The sequence below is a fragment of the Anabas testudineus genome, chromosome 5, assembly GCF_900324465.2.
Source record: "Anabas testudineus chromosome 5, fAnaTes1.2, whole genome shotgun sequence".
NCBI classification, from domain to species: domain Eukaryota; kingdom Metazoa; phylum Chordata; class Actinopteri; order Anabantiformes; family Anabantidae; genus Anabas; species Anabas testudineus.
This window is the reverse complement of record NC_046614.1, coordinates 20,826,063-20,844,344: the sequence shown is the minus strand read 5'-3', so window position 1 is coordinate 20,844,344 and position 18,282 is coordinate 20,826,063. Positions and strand designations below refer to the sequence as shown.

General features: G+C 38.2%; 6 protein-coding genes across 6 annotated transcripts; all 6 read right to left on the bottom strand.

Annotated features, from left to right (window-relative positions):
• Positions 1-1,411: 1,411 nt before the first annotated feature.
• Positions 1,412-1,980, bottom strand: LOC113154966 (transcription factor HES-1-like). Its single transcript, XM_026349414.1, has 2 exons — positions 1,858-1,980; positions 1,412-1,744 (listed from the first exon to the last, which is right to left on the bottom strand). Exons 1-2 carry the CDS (start codon positions 1,978-1,980, stop codon positions 1,412-1,414), a joined length of 456 nt encoding a protein of 151 aa, XP_026205199.1.
• Positions 1,981-4,914: 2,934 nt separating this feature from the next.
• Positions 4,915-5,474, bottom strand: LOC113154981 (transcription factor HES-5-like). Its single transcript, XM_026349433.1, has 2 exons — positions 5,363-5,474; positions 4,915-5,247 (listed from the first exon to the last, which is right to left on the bottom strand). The coding sequence occupies exons 1-2, from the start codon at positions 5,423-5,425 to the stop codon at positions 4,915-4,917; spliced, it is 396 nt and encodes a 131-aa protein (XP_026205218.1). The 5' UTR covers positions 5,426-5,474.
• A 3,159-nt stretch (positions 5,475-8,633) lies between these two features.
• LOC113154845 (transcription factor HES-5-like) lies at positions 8,634-9,323 on the bottom strand. Its single transcript, XM_026349249.1, has 2 exons — positions 9,201-9,323; positions 8,634-9,087 (listed from the first exon to the last, which is right to left on the bottom strand). Exons 1-2 carry the CDS (start codon positions 9,321-9,323, stop codon positions 8,665-8,667), a joined length of 546 nt encoding a protein of 181 aa, XP_026205034.1. The 3' UTR covers positions 8,634-8,664.
• Positions 9,324-12,207: 2,884 nt separating this feature from the next.
• LOC113153222 (transcription factor HES-1-like) lies at positions 12,208-12,776 on the bottom strand. The gene is made up of 2 exons (XM_026346743.1): positions 12,654-12,776; positions 12,208-12,540 (listed from the first exon to the last, which is right to left on the bottom strand). The coding sequence occupies exons 1-2, from the start codon at positions 12,774-12,776 to the stop codon at positions 12,208-12,210; spliced, it is 456 nt and encodes a 151-aa protein (XP_026202528.1).
• A 2,204-nt stretch (positions 12,777-14,980) lies between these two features.
• Positions 14,981-15,538, bottom strand: LOC113153221 (transcription factor HES-5-like). Its single transcript, XM_026346742.1, has 2 exons — positions 15,427-15,538; positions 14,981-15,313 (listed from the first exon to the last, which is right to left on the bottom strand). The coding sequence occupies exons 1-2, from the start codon at positions 15,487-15,489 to the stop codon at positions 14,981-14,983; spliced, it is 396 nt and encodes a 131-aa protein (XP_026202527.1). The 5' UTR covers positions 15,490-15,538.
• Positions 15,539-17,713: 2,175 nt separating this feature from the next.
• Positions 17,714-18,282, bottom strand: LOC113153223 (transcription factor HES-1-like). Its single transcript, XM_026346744.1, has 2 exons — positions 18,160-18,282; positions 17,714-18,046 (listed from the first exon to the last, which is right to left on the bottom strand). Exons 1-2 carry the CDS (start codon positions 18,280-18,282, stop codon positions 17,714-17,716), a joined length of 456 nt encoding a protein of 151 aa, XP_026202529.1.

Here is an 18,282-nt window from a genome sequence, read left to right as displayed (position 1 = left end):
GGGTTAAGAACTGTCCAATGGAAGAAGGTCATGTGGTCTGATAAGTCCGGATTTACCCTGTAGGAAGAGAGGCAGGTGAAGTGGTATACCCATCATGCCTTGTGTCTACTGTACAAGCCTGTGGGGGCAGTGCTATGATCTGGGGCTGCTGCAGTTGGTCAAGTCCAGGTTCAACAACATTATGTGTCCAAAGAATGAGGTCTGTTTTTTTCCCACAGTCCAGAGATGTACAGTTAGGTCTAGGTTAATTAGGTTAATTAATGACTCTAAATTGTGCAGATGTGAATGTGACAGTGGAGGGTGATCTGTGTGAGTCTTGTTTGAATAATAATGTTTCCATATTTCCCTTCTTCCCTTATTAAGAGTCCTCAGTTAGGAATGTTCAAAATACACAGAGGTAAACAAACTTTCTGACACACTATTAATCTTTGAGCAAAATGGTTGTTTCAGTTTGTTTGACTCTCATCTGTCAGTGTGTACAACAGCTTATAGGGAGCTGTTAACTCGAATCCTCTGTCTAAACTAGAAAGTCACTTTTCTTAATAAATAGCTTCATCACAAGAAAAAAAGTATGACATGAATACAAGATTTACAAGTGGCTTTGTTTGTTTATTCAGCAAGGTACAATGATGCACAGAAAATATGGAAGGTGATGATACATCACAAGACCTACTGTACTCAGAGAGAGTAAAAGAACAACTGTCTTTGTAAAAGACAAATGATTCACAAATGGATTAAAGGTTTACAGTTAAACTGACCTTACTAAAGATCACATTGTTTTCAATAACCACATCCTTCAATTAACAAAAAACAAAAAAACAGTAAAAACTTAAAAATTGTGACACTGTCACATCAAACACTTTTCATTTATCACATAAAGTGAAGGAAATGGCAAAATGTTCTTAAATAGAACAAGTTAAATATTTGATCTAAATGATCAATAGGTAACAAACAATAGTTGCTATTGTGTAATATTATATCAGTGCATGATGCACCTTAAAAGGTACCACAAAAACTGTGATGTAAGACAAACTTGGATCTTAAAACAGATCAGTAAATCACAATGATTAAAATGAGGTGAAATCAATTATGACAAAATGTCAATAGAAAATGACATTTAAATATTTGATCTCAATAATCATTATAACGCTACACAAGCATTAAGTACAGTGAGGTATAATAATAATTGCTGACACAATCAAATTTGATTCATGCAACATGCATGAGAAGATGTTCTCTTTCTTAACCTGAAAGATGTTGATGCTGTCACTTCTTTAAGAAATGTTCAAATATACAGCTCCTGTTCAAACACAAGAACAAGAGTAGAAACTTTCATAGAAACCAGGTCCAGTAATCTTTGACCAACATGGTCGTCTCAGTTTGTCTGGTACTAACTCCACTGAGTAGGGGTCTACCACGGCCTCCAGGGGGCGATGTTGACTGGACTCTGCTCTCTGGTGATGCTGGTCTGGACTGTGGAGCTCAGAAGACAGAAGTCGTCCTCTGTCAGGTTCTTATTAGAGGACGACTGCAGGTTGTTGAAGTGGTTGATCAGTGTTTTCTGCTCTTGGTTCTGCTGCTGCAGCTGTGTCAGGAAGCAAACCGTCATCTCCAGGATGTCTGCCTTCTCCAGCTTGGAGTCTGGCTGCTGTTTGAGGAACTCTGGACCCAGGAGAGACTTGAGCTGCTCAATGCTGCTGTTGATTCGCTCTCTGCGCAACTTCTCCACCAGAGGTTTTCTGAGCTGCAGGAAGACAAATAAAGTCATTAATAACATTGTTCTGGATTATAGTATTAGTATAAACAAATACAAACTGTAATGATCCACGTTCAAGTCTTGTTGAGTGTTGAATTTACCTTGTGGGTCAGAGTCAGATGCTCCTGAGAACTGGTCATTGCTGCAGTGATTGTAGGTGCCATGTCTGGATCTGTGTGCTGTAGAGGTCTCTGTAGAGAGAATGTGATCTCTGCTGGCTTCATCCCTCCTATTTATAGTCCCACATCTCCATATCAATGTGTGGGTCCTGGTCTGGCTGCAGTTTCTCACACTCTCAACCAATCAGAGAGCTCAATGAGACAATGAGACATGTAGATTAGATCTCTTGGAGCCGGTGGAGGGTTGATGGGATGATAGACAGAGACTCACAAAGCTCTGTGTGAATCTGGGAAAGTGGTGACCCCATCAGATCTGTCAGCAATCAATGACTTAGACTGAGCACAAGCCGATTATTTTGCATATTTAGTAAAAAAAAAAAAATTTGTAATGCACAAATAACATATAATATAAATGGATGAGGTGTGTTTAGATTAGATTAGATACTTTATTAATCACAGAAGGGAAATTCTGGTGTTGCAGTAGCCATTACACAGAGAAACATACATACACATGCAGAAGATAACAAGAAGGAAAGAATAAACGTTTAAACACATCAGACAGAACTAGACAGAAAACAAATTACACCTTAAGTTGTGCACAATTAAATCTACAGAACAAAACAGACAACTATTAAGCATTCTGTGCAGTTATATCTTGATGATTTTGCAATAATGCATGTAATATAATAGAATGAATTAAAAACTAGCTAGTTTGTGTAATGTATTTTAACAAATCATAATTATAAAATGTTTTTAATTTTATTTGAGTAGACAATTTTCATTCAAAAAATTCAAAATAAGTTTTATTCAATAATGTACTATAAGACAAATGATCTACTCCAAAGTAAACCTAACACTAATACTGGGGTCCAGATGTAGCAGTGATCTGACACGTGCCTTGTAGTCGGTGTGAGTAACAAGCTGATCCTAGTTTCCCACACTGACTCCATGTGCTGTGAACAATGAACCACAAAGGAACTTCGGTGACAGATGCTGACTGCTGAGTCTGACATCACCAACCATCTGGAGGGAAAGACTCCCATTGGCTGCTTCAGACAGTTTGTAGAATTTGAAATCAAGGTGGAAAATCTGTCATAAAGTAGGTTTTCATCAAACTGAACCTCTATCTCCTGTTTTCAGTTTCTGATCATTGTCAAACATGTTGAACATCATAATCGTGCCTCATTACCGACCGTCCGTTAGGTTGGAACTGCAGCTCTGTAAAGGAGGGTGGGAGGTTTCCTGCGGGTCTGCAGCTTCCTGAAGTGTGCCAAATCCCTTTGGAGAATGACTTGGCTGCTGGTGGAGTGAATGTCAATCAGCTCTGCTCTCCAGAGTTTTCCCACACTTACTTCTTTCATTAGCACAAAACAGGCATGTGCTCCACTACAAAAGGGCTTTTTAAACACTTTCTGCACAAGCTGTGTGTGGGCAGAGGCTCAGTAGAGCAATATGTGAAGATTAAAATGCTCTAGTTTACATTTTATTCAAATAAACAGTCATTGAAATATTAAAATTCTGAAATCTCTTGTAAAACAGTTTTCTTAAAGTATTATGTCTGGACACATTAAGCTGGCTGCAGTTTCTCTTGCAATAATTTTTTTTAAAAATCAGTCCCAACACAGCAACGTGGTGTATTCCAACTTTACACATCGCAGACTTCACAATAAAGGTCTTCTTACTCCACTGTTGCACGTTACTCTCTCTGTGTTACACTTAAAACTGTCCCCTTCTGGCTGAGGGCAGATGGGAACTAAAGTTACTGTTAACAAAGTGAACATTAAATAAATACAATAATAAAACGTTGTAAGTGATAATGAATTAATTAATTAATTGTAATAGGAAATAATTATGTTTATTTCTTGAATAATTCAAGTAAATTAATAAAAAACATACTTTAAATTCATTACAACATGCTGTAAAGTGCAGTATATAAAAGAAATCATAAAAAAAGTAATCCTGAAAACTGATGTGAGTGAGTGTTTTACATGAAACACCTGACAGGTATCCTACAAGGATTTTCTGCTTTGGTTCTATAACTGGAGTTGCTCAATATAAGCAAAGTGTCCTAGCATCACTTCTGAAAAGATTTAAAAGTTGAGTAGGTAAATATTAGTTGGCATCATACATTAAATTCACTGTAGCTGCTAAAAAGGAATTAATTAGAACAACAGTGGAAAAGCTCTGTTTCATCATAATATAAAGAATAAATGTGAAAGAAGAATAAGAAATAACACAAAATTCAGCTGGCACTGTTAGTTTATTCAATAAGATACAAAAATTATAAAAACATCAACAAGAGGTGATGATACATCACAACTACAACTTGTAGTTTACTACAAGAAACACTGTACTCAGAGAGAGTAAAGGAACAAGTGTCTTTGCAAAAGACAAACGATTTCTAACATGTGAGGACACAGTCTTCACTGTCCATGGACATTTTTATGATTTACATAAATCAATTACAACCAAACTTTAGTTGATTTTCAAAATCTAACAGTTCTACTGTCACTTTAACACTGAGACATTCAGTGTGACATGAAACAACTCTTTTACTGTAAAAGAGAAAAAACACATTCATCTTAAAACAGATTTTCATTCAAGTGAATCCAGGTCAATAATAAAACTTGAAAAACAACAAGTAAGATTTTTGATCAACATGATCAGTAGCAGCAAAAAGGTCAAATATCACTGTTGTATTATGTTTTATAATTTCATGATACACAGTGATTTATAAAAGTATCACAGACAAATTGTGATGTTGAGCAAACGTTAAACATCTGGATCTTACAACAGATCCAGTTTTACTAATCACAGAGATTAAAATTAGATTCGATTCATGCAACATGCATGAGAAGATGTTCTCTTTCTTAACCTGAAAGAGGTTGATGCTGTCACTTCTTTAAGAAATGTTCAAATATACAGCTGCTGTTCAAACACAAGAACAAGAGTAGAAACTTTCATAGAAACCAGGTCCAGTAATCTTTGACCAACATGGTCGTCTCAGTTTGTCTGGTACTAACTCCACTGAGTAGGGGTCTACCACGGCCTCCAGGGGGCGATGTTGACTGGACTCTGCTCTCTGGTGATGCTGGTCTGGACTGTGGAGCTCAGAAGACAGAAGTCGTCCTCTGTCAGGTTCTTATCAGAGGACGACTGCAGGTTGTTGAAGTGGTTGATCAGTGTTTTCTGCTGTTGGTTCTGCTGCTGCAGCTGTGTCAGGAAGCAAACCGTCATCTCCAGGATGTCGGCTTTCTCCAGCTTGGAGTCTGGCTGCTGTTTGAGGAACTCTGGACCCAGGAGAGACTTTAGCTGCTCAATGCTGCTGTTGATTCGCTCTCTGCGCAACTTCTCCACCAGAGGTTTTCTGAGCTGCAGGAAGACAAATAAAGTCATTAATAACATTGTTCTGGATTATAGTATATTAGTATAAACAAATACAAACTGTAATGATCCACGTTCAAGTCTTGTTGAGTGTTGAATTTACCTTGTGGGTCAGAGTCAGATGCTCCTGAGAACTGGTCATTGCTGCAGTGATTGTAGGTGCCATGTCTGGATCTGTGTGCTGTAGAGGTCTCTGTAGAGAGAATGTGATCTCTGCTGGCTTCCTCCCTCCTATTTATAGTCCCACATCTCCATATCAATGTGTGGGTCCTGGTCTGGCTGCAGTTTCTCACAGTCTAAACCAATGACAGAGCTTCGATGAGACAATGAGGCATGTGGAGTAAATATGGCCCAAGGGACAATAGTTAGATCTCAGGGGAACAGATGGAGGACTGCTGGGTGATGAAGAGAGACTCATAGAGCTGTGGGTGAATCTGGGAAAGTGGTGACCCTGTAGAGATCAGATCTACTGCCTGATGCTGAGATCAATGACTTTGACTGACGTGTGGAATAACATCGATCCTGTTATGGGAGAACTGCATGTAGTATGAATATGGAAGCTATCGTTGCTTCGTTGTAGCACTGATAGAAAGGAAATCCCTAAAAATAGGCAGGTGTAATGTATTAATAATCAATACATTTGTGTCATGTTTTATTTCAGATGACAGGATAAATTTTAAGTGATCAAAAATATATAATGTCACTGATCAATACTTCATCAAATTAGAAAACTGATACCTAGATCATGTAATCTCAAATCAACAAAGTACTCGGCGATCATACTGGGGTCCAGATGTAGCAGTGGTCTGACACGTGCCTTGTAGTCGGTGTGAGTAACAAGCTGATCCCAGTTTCCCACACTGACTCCATGTGCTGTGAACAATGAACCACAAAGGAACTTCAGTGACAGATGCTGACTGCTGAGTCTGACATCACCAACCATCTGGAGGGAAAGACTCCCATTGGCTGCTTCAGACAGTTTGTAGAATTTGAAATCAAGGTGGAAAATCTGTCATAAAGTAGGTTTTCATCAAACTGAACCTCTATCTCCTGTTTTCAGTTTCTGATCATTGTCAAACATGTTGAACATCATAATCGTGCCTCATTACCGACCGTCCGTTAGGTTGGAACTGCAGCTCTGTAAAGGAGGGTGGGAGGTTTCCTGGGGGTCTGCAGCTTCCTGAAGTGTGCCAAATCCCTTTGGAGAATGACTTGGCTGCTGGTGGAGTGAATGTCAATCAGCTCTGCTCTCCAGAGTTTTCCCACACTTACTTCATTCATTAGCACAAAACAGGCATGTGCTCCACTACTAATTGACCTTTTAAAGTGTCTCTGATCAGGAAGTGTGTGGGCAGTGTTGACCCCTCAGATACATATTACACACTAAAGCAAAACCTGGGGAATTAGCAATTTGTGAAGATTAAGATTTAGTATCTTTTCACCTTAGACAGATACATTATTAGGTCATGTTGTTATTATTAAAATCTCCTGTTGGTTATGTTGTGACAGTAATTAAATACTGGACACAACCTCTGGTTGAAAACTGACTTCACTAGTTCATTATGAAAATACAATTAAAGTGCTTTTTAAAATGTTTTGCTATTTAATTTTAGTCATTTGTTTTGGTCCAAAGCATCTTACAAGTTAGGAACATGCACAACAGGAACAACTTGATGCTCAGTGTTTTGTCCAAGAACATTTTAACATATGGAGCAGAACAGCATCAAACTGTCGACTATGTGATTAGTGAACAACCTGCTTCTTCTGCTGACGCACAACTTCAGTTTTACACCAGTAGTACAGTGACAGAGCTGCATGTACGAAGATATGATTATATTAGATAAGAAAGTAAACCAGATGAAGACATTCAGCTGAGTTCACAGGTCATTGAAAGTAAACTTTCAGTCCAGTTCCTCCGTCACTAAAAGTGTGGTTCTGTTGTTCTCTGTTTGGACTCCTACCACCAAACCACTGAGGTTTGGACTAACAAACCAAGTCCATCTTAATTTTTACACTGTTCATTTACAGTACAGGTGGAATTAAATACGACTCAAGTGTCAGAGCCACAGTCTCATTGATCCTCTGCTCCCTGAGGACAAAGGTCTGAATCTTTTGTCCCTCAGGACTCTGTGAGTGAGTTTCCTCTGGTTTCCCACACTCTGTCCTTTCACTGCAGGAACAATAGAAGTGTGTCTCATTACACATCACAAAAGAGACAATGTGTCACCTCTTTAAAGAAAAATGGTTTACTCACAATATTTTAGGTTAAAAGTCCTGACAATTATATTTTTATTGTTCATTTGGTTGTTTTTGGAATTTAAATTTGATGAATTGATTTAATGACTTAATTTATTGTGGATAAACAAAGTGACCAAACTCAAATGTGTTGATCAAACTACGTCAGCTTTAAATGTGCTCACATGTCAATAGATCAAACATGTACCATTAGTCTATGTGATCGAGTTAATCTTCAAGTTTATCATTTAAATTCACATTAGTTGTCATTGACAGGTTTTCACCAAAACACAAATATGAAGACTCTGGTTCATCATCAATTACAGACGAACTGTAGAGAGAAATTACACAGCACAAAATGTTCAGCTGAGAGTGTTTATTGACTCAACAAGACACAACGAGCCACAGAAAATCAGAAAAACATCAACAAGAGGTGATGATACATCACAACTACAACTTGTAGTTTACTACAAGAAACACTGTACTCAGAGAGAGTAAAGGAACAAGTGTCTTTGTAAAAGACAAACGATTTCTAACATGTGAGGACACAGTCTTCACTGTCCATGGACATTTTTATGATTTACATAAATCAATTATAACCAAACTTTAGTTGATTCTCAAAATCTAACAGTTCTACTGTCACTTTAACACTGAGACATTCAGTGTGACATGAAACAACTCTTTTACTGTAAAAGAGAAAAATCACATTCATCTTAAAACAGATTTTCATTCAAGTGAATCCAGGTCAATAATAAAACTTGAAAAACAACAAGTAAGATTTTTGATCAACATGATCAGTAGCAGCAAAAAGGTCAAATATCACTGTTGTATTATGTTTTATAATTTCATGATACACAGTGATTTATAAAAGTATCACGGACAAATTGTGATGTTGAGCAAACGTTAAACATCTGGATCTTACAACAGATCCAGTTTTACTAATCACAGAGATTAAAATTAGATTCGATTCATGCAACATGCATGAGAAGATGTTCTCTTTCTTAACCTGAAAGATGTTGATGCTGTCACTTCTTTAAGAAATGTTCAAATATACAGCTCCTGTTCAAAAACAAGAACAAGAGTAGAAACTTTCATAGAAACCAGGTCCAGTAATCTTTGACCAACATGGTCGTCTCAGTTTGTCTGGTACTAACTCCACTGAGTAGGGGTCTACCACGGCCTCCAGGGGGCGATGTTGACTGGAAGCTTCTCTTTGGTGATGCTGGTCTGGACTGTGGAGCTCAGGCCAGAGAGGCCAGTCTCTTTCAGGATCTTATCAGAGGAAGACTGCAGGTTGTTGAAGTGGTTCAGCAGTTTTCTCTGGGTCTGTGTTTTCACCTCCTCCTTGGACAGGAAGTGCACCACCTCCTGGACACACCTGGAGTAGCCCTGATCAACAGCTGCTGAGTCCACAGCTTGATGCTGCTGCTGCAGTCGTCTCAGGAAGCAAACCGTCATCTCCAGGATGTCTGCTTTCTCCAGCTTGGAGTCTGGCTGCTTTTTGAGGAACTCTGGACCCAGGAGAGACTTGAGCTGCTCAATGCTGCTGTTGATTCGCTCTCTGCGCAACTTCTCCACCAGAGGTTTTCTGAGCTGCAGGAAGACAAATAAAGTCATTAATAACATAGTTCTGGATTATAGTATTAGTATAAACAAATACAAACTGTAATGATCCACGTTTAAGTCTTGTTGAGTGTTGAATTTACCTTGTGGGTCAGAGTCAGATGCTCCTGAGAACTGGTCATTGCTGCAGTGATTGTAGGTGCCATGTCTGGATCTGTGTGCTGTAGAGGTGTCTGTAGAGAGAATGTGATCTCTGCTGGCTTCATCCCTCCTATTTATAGTCCCACATCTCCATATCAATGTGTGGGTCCTGGTCTGGCTGCAGTTTCTCACACTCTCAACCAATCACAGAGCTCAATGAGACAATGAGATAATGAGGCATGTGGAGCAGCAGCACAGCTAATGGTGTTGTGTTGCCAGGGGATAATAGTTAGATCTCAGGGGAACAGATGGAGGACTGCTGGGTGATGGAGAGAGACTCATTGAGCTGTGGGTGAATCTGGGAAAGTGGTGACCCTGTAGAGATCAGATCACTGCCTCATTCTCAGATCAATGAGCACACGCTGATCATCCCATCACACGTGGGATAATGTTTATGCTGTAATGTAACATTCACATTTACAAATTTAGCATATGTACTGATTCAAATATGATATCTAACATTTACCAGTTTTTTTTTAAATAAAATAAATAGTTTTTATTAGTATTATTTTAGAAATCTAAATGATTTTTAATGCAATCACAACAAATTTTGCAAAACATTACTGTTTGATATATAAACTGTGAGCTCTACATTCACGAGATCTAAAACAAACATGACACACTTATCCTACTGCTGTCCAGATGCAGCAGTCATTTGACACGTGCCTCGTAGCCGGTGTGAGTAACAAGTTGATCCCACTTTCCCACCCTGACTCCATGCACTGCGACTAATGAACCACAAAGGACCCTGTGTGACAGATGCTGCCTTTTGTTGTGATAGAATCCATTTGGAGGGAAAGGATCCCATTGGCTGGCTCAGGTGAAAACCCTGTCATGAAGTAGGCTTATGATCAAGGTGACTCACTACATCACATCTTAACTTTATGAAAATCTGTCATACAAATTGAACAACTTGTTATAAGCATGCCTCATTACTGTCCATCACCTGCACTGAAATTACAGCTCTATACGTGAGGTTGGGGGTTTTCCTGCAGGGCAGCAGTTTCCTGAAGTGTGCCAAATCCCTTTGGAGAATTACATGGCTGCTGGAGTGGATGTCATTCACACTCAGCCCAGCTCTTCAGAGCTTTCCCACACTCCATCTATTAACATAATTTAGGCATTTGCCTCTCTACAAATGGACTCTTTGAATATTTTACGCACAAGTGGTGTGTGGGAACACACACTTGATGATGGGGCTCTCACAGAGACTCCATTAAATAGAAAATTGTGTACTTGAGCAACATGTGAAAATGAAATGTAATTTCTTCATAGTTTAGACACACAATTAATTTACTAGTTTTATAACATACTAAAAGATTGTGTTTTTGTACCAGGTTGATTTAAGCTTCATAAGAGCAGAACCTCTAATTGTGTGATTTTGTTCATTCAGGTACTAATTGGTGAACAGAAAGTCTGCAGCTGCAGAGCCATCACTTCAACGACTAACGGCTAACGACTAACAATAGTGGTAATGTTGGTCAGGTGAGGTCAGCCCAGTTCCACTATCACAGGAACACTCTTTCTGTTGCTAAATATTCAAACATTTGCCACAATTTTAGTTCGTTTTTGGACTAACTTTTAAAATAAAACACGTTTAAGTTAGTAATTCAAAACTGTCCCATGTGCATTTAGACAAAAGGCAGGACACAGATTTGGTTGAACCTCAAACAGGAGAAGCTGGCTGCAGACAAGATGGTGGAGTGTCCCCTATTGGACGGATGAAAGGAGTTCTCGACCTTCACATTTTCACAGGTAAGATAAACATTTCTTTTTAATATAAACTAATATTTTCAATTATACGTTTTCTACAAAGTCAAGTTCATGCACTACAGCTATCCTCTTATCCTCGGGCTAATGCAGAAATATGTCTTAGTTGTATTTATTCTTATTTATACAACTTTAAGAGCAGACTTTTGTCCTACACCAAGAGACAGGGGGTGTCAATAGAATGTCGAGACAGGTTTTTACCAAGACGGACATTCATCTCAGTATAACCTTTTATAGCAGCAATGTAGAAGTTTGTTCCCTTGCTAAATATTACTGGAACAGACGTCATAATGATTGATCACTTCATTCACTGCTGCTCTTAATAATTGAAACTGAAACTTGTTTTGATCTGTTGTCAGTTTGTCAGTCAGAGGTAGGAGTTCTGGTGCAAGCCTCAATGCAAAAATATCAAACATTTAAAGGAAACTACTTTTATCATTTTAAAACCAGTAATGACACATTCACAGTGACGTACGAATACTACATTTTCAGCTGGCAGTGATTATTTATTTAGTAGTGATGCAGAGAAAACAAGAAACTTTCAACAAGAAGTGATGATACATCACAACAAGAACTTGTAGATTTCTACAAGACACACTGTACTCACAGAGAGTAAAGGAAGAAGTGTCTTTATAAAAGACAAACAATACACATGGACACAATACCCTTTGTCCTTTAGTATCTTGCACTTAATGAACGAAGTACAAATTAATACTGACCACAAAAACAGTCACAGTATTTTCAAACTTCAATGAATTCTCATGATCAACGTGATCAATAAAAGTGAAGAAGTAACAGATATCACTATTACATTATATTTCAAAAGCATATTATGTGCAGTGAATTATAAACTAATCACAGGAAAATTGTGATAAAGCAAAACTTTTATATAAAAAGGTAAAAAAAAAACAATTAAACATCTGGATCTTACAACAGATCCAGTTTTACTAATCACAGAGATTAAAATTAGATTCGATTCATGCAACATGCATGAGAAGATGTTCTCTTTCTTAACCTGAAAGATGTTGATGCTGTCACTTCTTTAAGAAATGTTCAAATATACAGCTCCTGTTCAAACACAAGAACAAGAGTAGAAACTTTCATAGAAACCAGGTCCAGTAATCTTTGACCAACATGGTCGTCTCAGTTTGTCTGGTACTAACTCCACTGAGTAGGGGTCTACCACGGCCTCCAGGGGGCGATGTTGACTGGACTGTTCTCTTTGGTGATGCTGCTCATGACTGTGGAGCTCAGAAGACAGAAGTCGTCCTCTGTCAGGTTCTTATCAGAGGACGACTGCAGGTTGTTGAAGTGGTTGATCAGTGTTTTCTGCTGTTGGTGCTGCTGCTGCAGCTGTGTCAGGAAGCAAACCGTCATCTCCAGGATGTCGGCTTTCTCCAGCTTGGAGTCTGGCTGCTGTTTGAGGAACTCTGGACCCAGGAGAGACTTGAGCTGCTCAATGCTGCTGTTGATTCGCTCTCTGCGCAACTTCTCCACCAGAGGTTTTCTGAGCTGCAGGAAGACAAATAAAGTCATTAATAACATAGTTCTGGATTATAGTATTAGTATAAACAAATATAAACTGTAATGATCCACGTTCAAGTCTTGTTGAGTGTTGAATTTACCTTGTGGGTCAGAGTCAGATGCTCCTGAGAACTGGTCATTGCTGCAGTGATTGTAGGTGCCATGTCTGGATCTGTGTGCTGTAGAGGTCTCTGTAGAGAGAATGTGATCTCTGCTGGCTTCATCCCTCCTATTTATAGTCCCACATCTCCATATCAATGTGTGGGTCCTGGTCTGGCTGCAGTTTCTCACAGTCTCGACCAATCAGAGAGCTCGATGAGACAATTAGGCATGTGTCGCCTTCTGTTATTGCTGTGGATAATAGTCCGATTTTAGGGAGACAGGTGGAGAGAAGACACACCCTCAGAGTGCTCTGTCTGAATCTGGGAAAGTGGTGACCCTGTAGAGAAATCAGATCTGCTGCCTGATGCTCAACTCAATGACTTTGAATTAGAACACGCTGATCATGATGTTAAATTAAATAATAATTTACTATGTGTTATATGACCTCACAACATAATTTAAAAATCTAATCAGAATTAGATTTTTGTGTCTAAATGCAGCTGTTTCTAAAGTAGCCAGAGTTTTCATTTTGTCTTAATAATGTGTGCAGTTACGTTTTAATTTTAACCATTGTTGTTCCTTTTTTTATTTTAATTTTTTTTACCTTAAATAGTACAGTACTTTTAGATGAGACTATGATGGTCATGATCTATTTACATTTCTCTTAAGACAGATGTTGTGACGCTGTAGACTGTAGATGTCTTCCATTTTCCATCTTGTTCTCTGCATTCAGTGTGAGTAGAGTCAGTTTTCCACACTCACTCCCTGAATGATGTGGTCACAGAACCTAAAAGTACTTTGAATGGAGCTTTTACTACTGATCCTGGACTTGTGTGGTAGCAGAAAGAGATTCTGACATCATTTTATTCTCTGTATCTTCAGGGCAAAGGTCTGAATCTATTGTCCCTCAGGACTCTGTGAGTGAGTTTCCTCTGGTTTCCCACACTCTGTCCTTTCACTGCAGGAACAATAGAAGTGTGTCTCATTACACATCACATTAGCTCTAACATGTGGCCCCTGCTACTGCAAATGATGTCACTTGAAAAGTTTTCTAAATTCCTACATATTGAATTCCACCAGAAAAATGACACAGCACATGTGTCAGCATCTCAACTTTATCTCTGACCTCTTTTTAAAAATAAAATTAAGTACGGATTTCACTACAACAACCAAAACCGATAGTTGTAACATAATAGTAAGAGCAGCAAAATGTCTTTGTATCATATCTTATCTAATATCATGACTTACTACATATAAACCAAATGGCACCAAAATCACATGTGAGCCACTGGTAAATGTCATGTGACAGGTAATTAATGGATTAACAGTCATTGTTCTTGCTGAAATTTCTTCTGAGTTTTCTATCAAAACTACAGACAGTGATAGAGATCTTCTTCAGTTAAATGTAAACTATAAAGAAAAATATAAAGAGGATAACCATGACACAAAAATACATGTTAAAACGAAAATTTTTTTGTTTGTTTATTCAGCAAGGCACAATGATAACGACAGCTTCAACAAGAGGTGATGATACATCAAAAATACAGCTTGTAGTTTCCTACAAGACACTCTACTCAAAGAGAGTAAAGAAACAAGTGTCTTTGTAAAAGACAATTTACAATATGCAAGGGCACAGTATCACTGTTCACTGAATTAAAGAATAAAAACTGACAGGTCATGTCATTCTTAACCACACTTGAACTAATTTTTCAAATCTAGATGTTATATTGTCACTTTAAAACTGTGACAGTTTGTCAGTAAACAAACCATTTATAGTAAAATGGACAAGAAAATTAAATGCATTAATCATAAATGAGATACATTTTCTGTACTCTTAAAATGAGAACATCTAAGTATCCTTATAAAGGACAATAAAGGTTTGTGATCATCATGGTTGGTACCAATGAACATTGCATTAAATAACTACATCATATTTTACCAATACTTGATGTGTATCACAGAAATAATGTGACTATGATAAAGTCTTTTAAAAAAGGAATAAACATTTAGATCTTACAACAGATCTGACTAATTATAGAGATCAACATCATAATGACAATATGTCTATTGAAGGGCAAATATTTCAACACAGTGAATAACAGTGAAAAGTAGAACAGTACCAATACACAATATGGTGAGGTACTGTGTATCATTCATGCAACATGCATGAGAACATGTTCTCCTTTCTTAACTTGAAATATATCGATGCTGTTGTTTCCTTAGGAAATATCATATTAGTAGAGACTTTCATAGAATTCAGGTCCAGTAATCTTTGACCAACATGGTCGTCTCAGTTTGTCTGGTACTAACTCCACTGAGTAGGGGTCTACCACGGCCTCCAGGGGGCGATGTTGACTGGACTCTTCTCTTTGGTGATGCTGGTCTGGACTGTGGAGCTCAGAAGACAGAAGTCGTCCTCTGTCAGGTTCTTATCAGAGGACGACTGCAGGTTGTTGAAGTGGTTGATCAGTGTTTTCTGCTGTTGGTTCTGCTGTTGCAGCTGTGTCAGGAAGCAAACCGTCATCTCCAGGATGTCTGCCTTCTCCAGCTTGGAGTCTGGCTGCTGTTTGAGGAACTCTGGACCCAGGAGAGACTTGAGCTGCTCAATGCTGCTGTTGATTCGCTCTCTGCGCAACTTCTCCACCAGAGGTTTTCTGAGCTGCAGGAAGAGGAATAAAGTTATTAAAAACATTGTTCTGGATTATAGTATTAGTATAAACATGTACAAACTGTAATGATCCACGTTCAAGTCTTGTTGAGTGTTGAATTTACCTTGTGGGTCAGAGTCAGATGCTCCTGAGAACTGGTCATTGCTGCAGTGATTGTAGGTGCCATGTCTGGATCTGTGTGCTGTAGAGGTCTCTGTAGAGAGAATGTGATCTCTGCTGGCTTCATCCCTCCTATTTATAGTCCCACATCTCCATATCAATGTGTGGGTCCTGGTCTGGCTGCAGTTTCTCACAGTCTCGACCAATCAGAGAGCTCAATGAGACAATGAGGCATGTGCCGCCTTCTGTTATTGCTGTGGATAATAGTCAGATTTTAGGGAGACAGCTGGAGGACTGGAGAGAAGACACACCCTCAGAGCGCTCTGTCTGAATCTGGGAAAGTGGTGACCCTGTAGAGAAATCAGTAATAGTAATTTAGTAATAATCAGTAAATAATAATTTACTATGTGTTATATGACCTCACAACATAATTTAAAAATCTAATCAGAATTAGATTTTTGTGTCTAAATGCAGCTGTTTCAAAAGTAGCCAGAGTTTTCATTTTGTCTTAATAATGTGTGCAGTTACGTTTTAATTTTAACCATTGTTGTTCCTTTTTTTTATTTTAATTTTTTTACCTTAAATAGTACAGTACTTTTAGATGAGACTATGATGGTCATGATCTATTTACATTTCTCTTAAGACAGATGTTGTGACGCTGTAGACTGTAGATGTCTTCCATTTTCCATCTTGTTCTCTGCGTTCAGTGTGAGTAGAGTCAGTTTTTCACACTCACTCCCTGAATGATGTGGTCACAGAACCTAAAAGTACTTTGAATGGAGCTTTTACTACTGATCCTGGACTTGTGTGGTAGCAGAAAGAGATTCTGACATCATTTTATTCTCTGTATCTTCAGGGCAAAGGTCTGAATCTATTGTCCCTCAGGACTCTGTGAGTGAGTTTCCTCTGGTTTCCCACACTCTGTCCTTTCACTGCAGGAACAATAGAAGTGTGTCTCATTACACATCACATTAGCTCTAACATGTGGCCCCTGCTACTGCAAATGATGTCACTTGAAAAGTTTTCTAAATTCCAACATATTGAATTCCACCAGAAAAATGACACAGCACATGTGTCAGCATCTCAACTTTATCTCTGACCTCTTTTTAAAAATAAAATTAAGTACGGATTTCACTACAACAACCAAAACCGATAGTTGTAACATAATAGTAAGAGCAGCAAAATGTCTTTGTATCATATCTTATCTAATATCATGACTTACTACATATAAACCAAATGGCACCAAAATCACATGTGAGCCACTGGTAAATGTCATGTGACAGGTAATTAATGGATTAACAGTCATTGTTTTTGCTGAAATTTCTTCTGAGTTTTCTATCAAAACTACAGACAGTGATAGAGATCTTCTTTAGTTAAATGTAAACTATAAAGAAAAATATAAAGAGGATAACCATGACACAAAAATACATGTTAAAACGGAAATTTTTTTGTTTGTTTATTCAGCAAGGCACAATGATAACGACAGCTTCAACAAGAGGTGATGATACATCAAAAATACAGCTTGTAGTTTCCTACAAGACACTCTACTCAAAGAGAGTAAAGAAACAAGTGTCTTTGTAAAAGACAATTTACAATATGCAAGGGCACAGTATCACTGTTCACTGAATTAAAGAATAAAAACTGACAGGTCATGTCATTCTTAACCACACTTGAACTAATTTTTCAAATCTAGATATTATATTGTCACTTTAAAACTGTGACAGTTTGTCATTAAACAAACCATTTATAGTAAAATGGACAAGAAAATTAAATGCATTAATCATAAATGAGATACATTTTCTGTACTCTTAAAATGAGAACATCTAAGTATCCTTATAAAGGACAATAAAGGTTTGTGATCATCATGGTTGGTACCAATGAACATTGCATTAAATAACTACATCATATTTTACCAATACTTGATGTGTATCACAGAAATAATGTGACTATGATAAAGTCTTTTAAAAAAGGAATAAACATTTAGATCTTACAACAGATCTGACTAATTATAGAGATCAACATCATAATGACAATATGTCTATTGAAGGGCAAATATTTCAACACAGTGAATAAGTAGAACAGTACCAATACACAATATGGTGAGGTACTGTGTATCATTCATGCAACATGCATGAGAACATGTTCTCCTTTCTTAACTTGAAATATATCGATGCTGTTGTTTCCTTAGGAAATATCATATTAGTAGAGACTTTCATAGAAACCAGGTCCAGTAATCTTTGACCAACATGGTCGTCTCAGTTTGTCTGGTACTAACTCCACTGAGTAGGGGTCTACCACGGCCTCCAGGGGGCGATGTTGACTGGACTCTGCTCTCTGGTGATGCTGCTCATGACTGTGGAGCTCAGAAGACAGAAGTCCTCCTCTGTCAGGTTCTTATCAGAGGACGACTGCAGGTTGTTGAAGCGGTTGATCAGTGTTTTCTGCTGTTGGTTCTGCTGCTGCAGTCGTCTCAGGAAGCAAACCGTCATCTCCAGGATGTCGGCTTTCTCCAGCTTGGAGTCTGGCTGCTGTTTGAGGAACTCTGGACCCAGGAGAGACTTGAGCTGTTCAATGCTGCTGTTGATTCGCTCTCTGCGCAACTTCTCCACCAGAGGTTTTCTGAGCTGCAGGAAGACAAATAAAGTCATTAATAACATTGTTCTGGATTATAGTATTAGTATAAACAAATACAAACTGTAATGATTCACGTTCAAGTCTTGTTGAGTGTTGAATTTACCTTGTGGGTCAGAGTCAGATGCTCCTGAGAACTGGTCATTGCTGCAGTGATTGTAGGTGCCATGTCTGGATCTGTGTGCTGTAGAGGTCTATGTAGAGAGAATGTGATCTCTCCTGGCTTCAT

Excerpts from the sequence above, each read along its gene's own strand:
- LOC113154845 (XM_026349249.1), bottom strand. The coding sequence starts at position 9,323 with ATGAAGCCAGCAGAGATCACATTCTCTCTACAGACACCTCTACAGCAC. Across the intron at positions 9,088-9,200 it reads ATCTGACTCTGACCCACAAG|CTCAGAAAACCTCTGGTGGA; the intron begins GTAAATTCAACA and ends GTCTTCCTGCAG.
- LOC113153221 (XM_026346742.1), bottom strand. The coding sequence starts at position 15,489 with ATGGCACCTACAATCACTGCAGCAATGACCAGTTCTCAGGAGCATCTG. Across the intron at positions 15,314-15,426 it reads ATCTGACTCTGACCCACAAG|CTCAGAAAACCTCTGGTGGA; the intron begins GTAAATTCAACA and ends CTCTTCCTGCAG.
- LOC113154981 (XM_026349433.1), bottom strand. The coding sequence starts at position 5,425 with ATGGCACCTACAATCACTGCAGCAATGACCAGTTCTCAGGAGCATCTG. Across the intron at positions 5,248-5,362 it reads ATCTGACTCTGACCCACAAG|CTCAGAAAACCTCTGGTGGA; the intron begins GTAAATTCAACA and ends GTCTTCCTGCAG.
- LOC113153223 (XM_026346744.1), bottom strand. The coding sequence starts at position 18,282 with ATGAAGCCAGGAGAGATCACATTCTCTCTACATAGACCTCTACAGCAC. Across the intron at positions 18,047-18,159 it reads ATCTGACTCTGACCCACAAG|CTCAGAAAACCTCTGGTGGA; the intron begins GTAAATTCAACA and ends GTCTTCCTGCAG.
- LOC113154966 (XM_026349414.1), bottom strand. The coding sequence starts at position 1,980 with ATGAAGCCAGCAGAGATCACATTCTCTCTACAGAGACCTCTACAGCAC. Across the intron at positions 1,745-1,857 it reads ATCTGACTCTGACCCACAAG|CTCAGAAAACCTCTGGTGGA; the intron begins GTAAATTCAACA and ends GTCTTCCTGCAG.
- LOC113153222 (XM_026346743.1), bottom strand. The coding sequence starts at position 12,776 with ATGAAGCCAGCAGAGATCACATTCTCTCTACAGAGACCTCTACAGCAC. Across the intron at positions 12,541-12,653 it reads ATCTGACTCTGACCCACAAG|CTCAGAAAACCTCTGGTGGA; the intron begins GTAAATTCAACA and ends GTCTTCCTGCAG.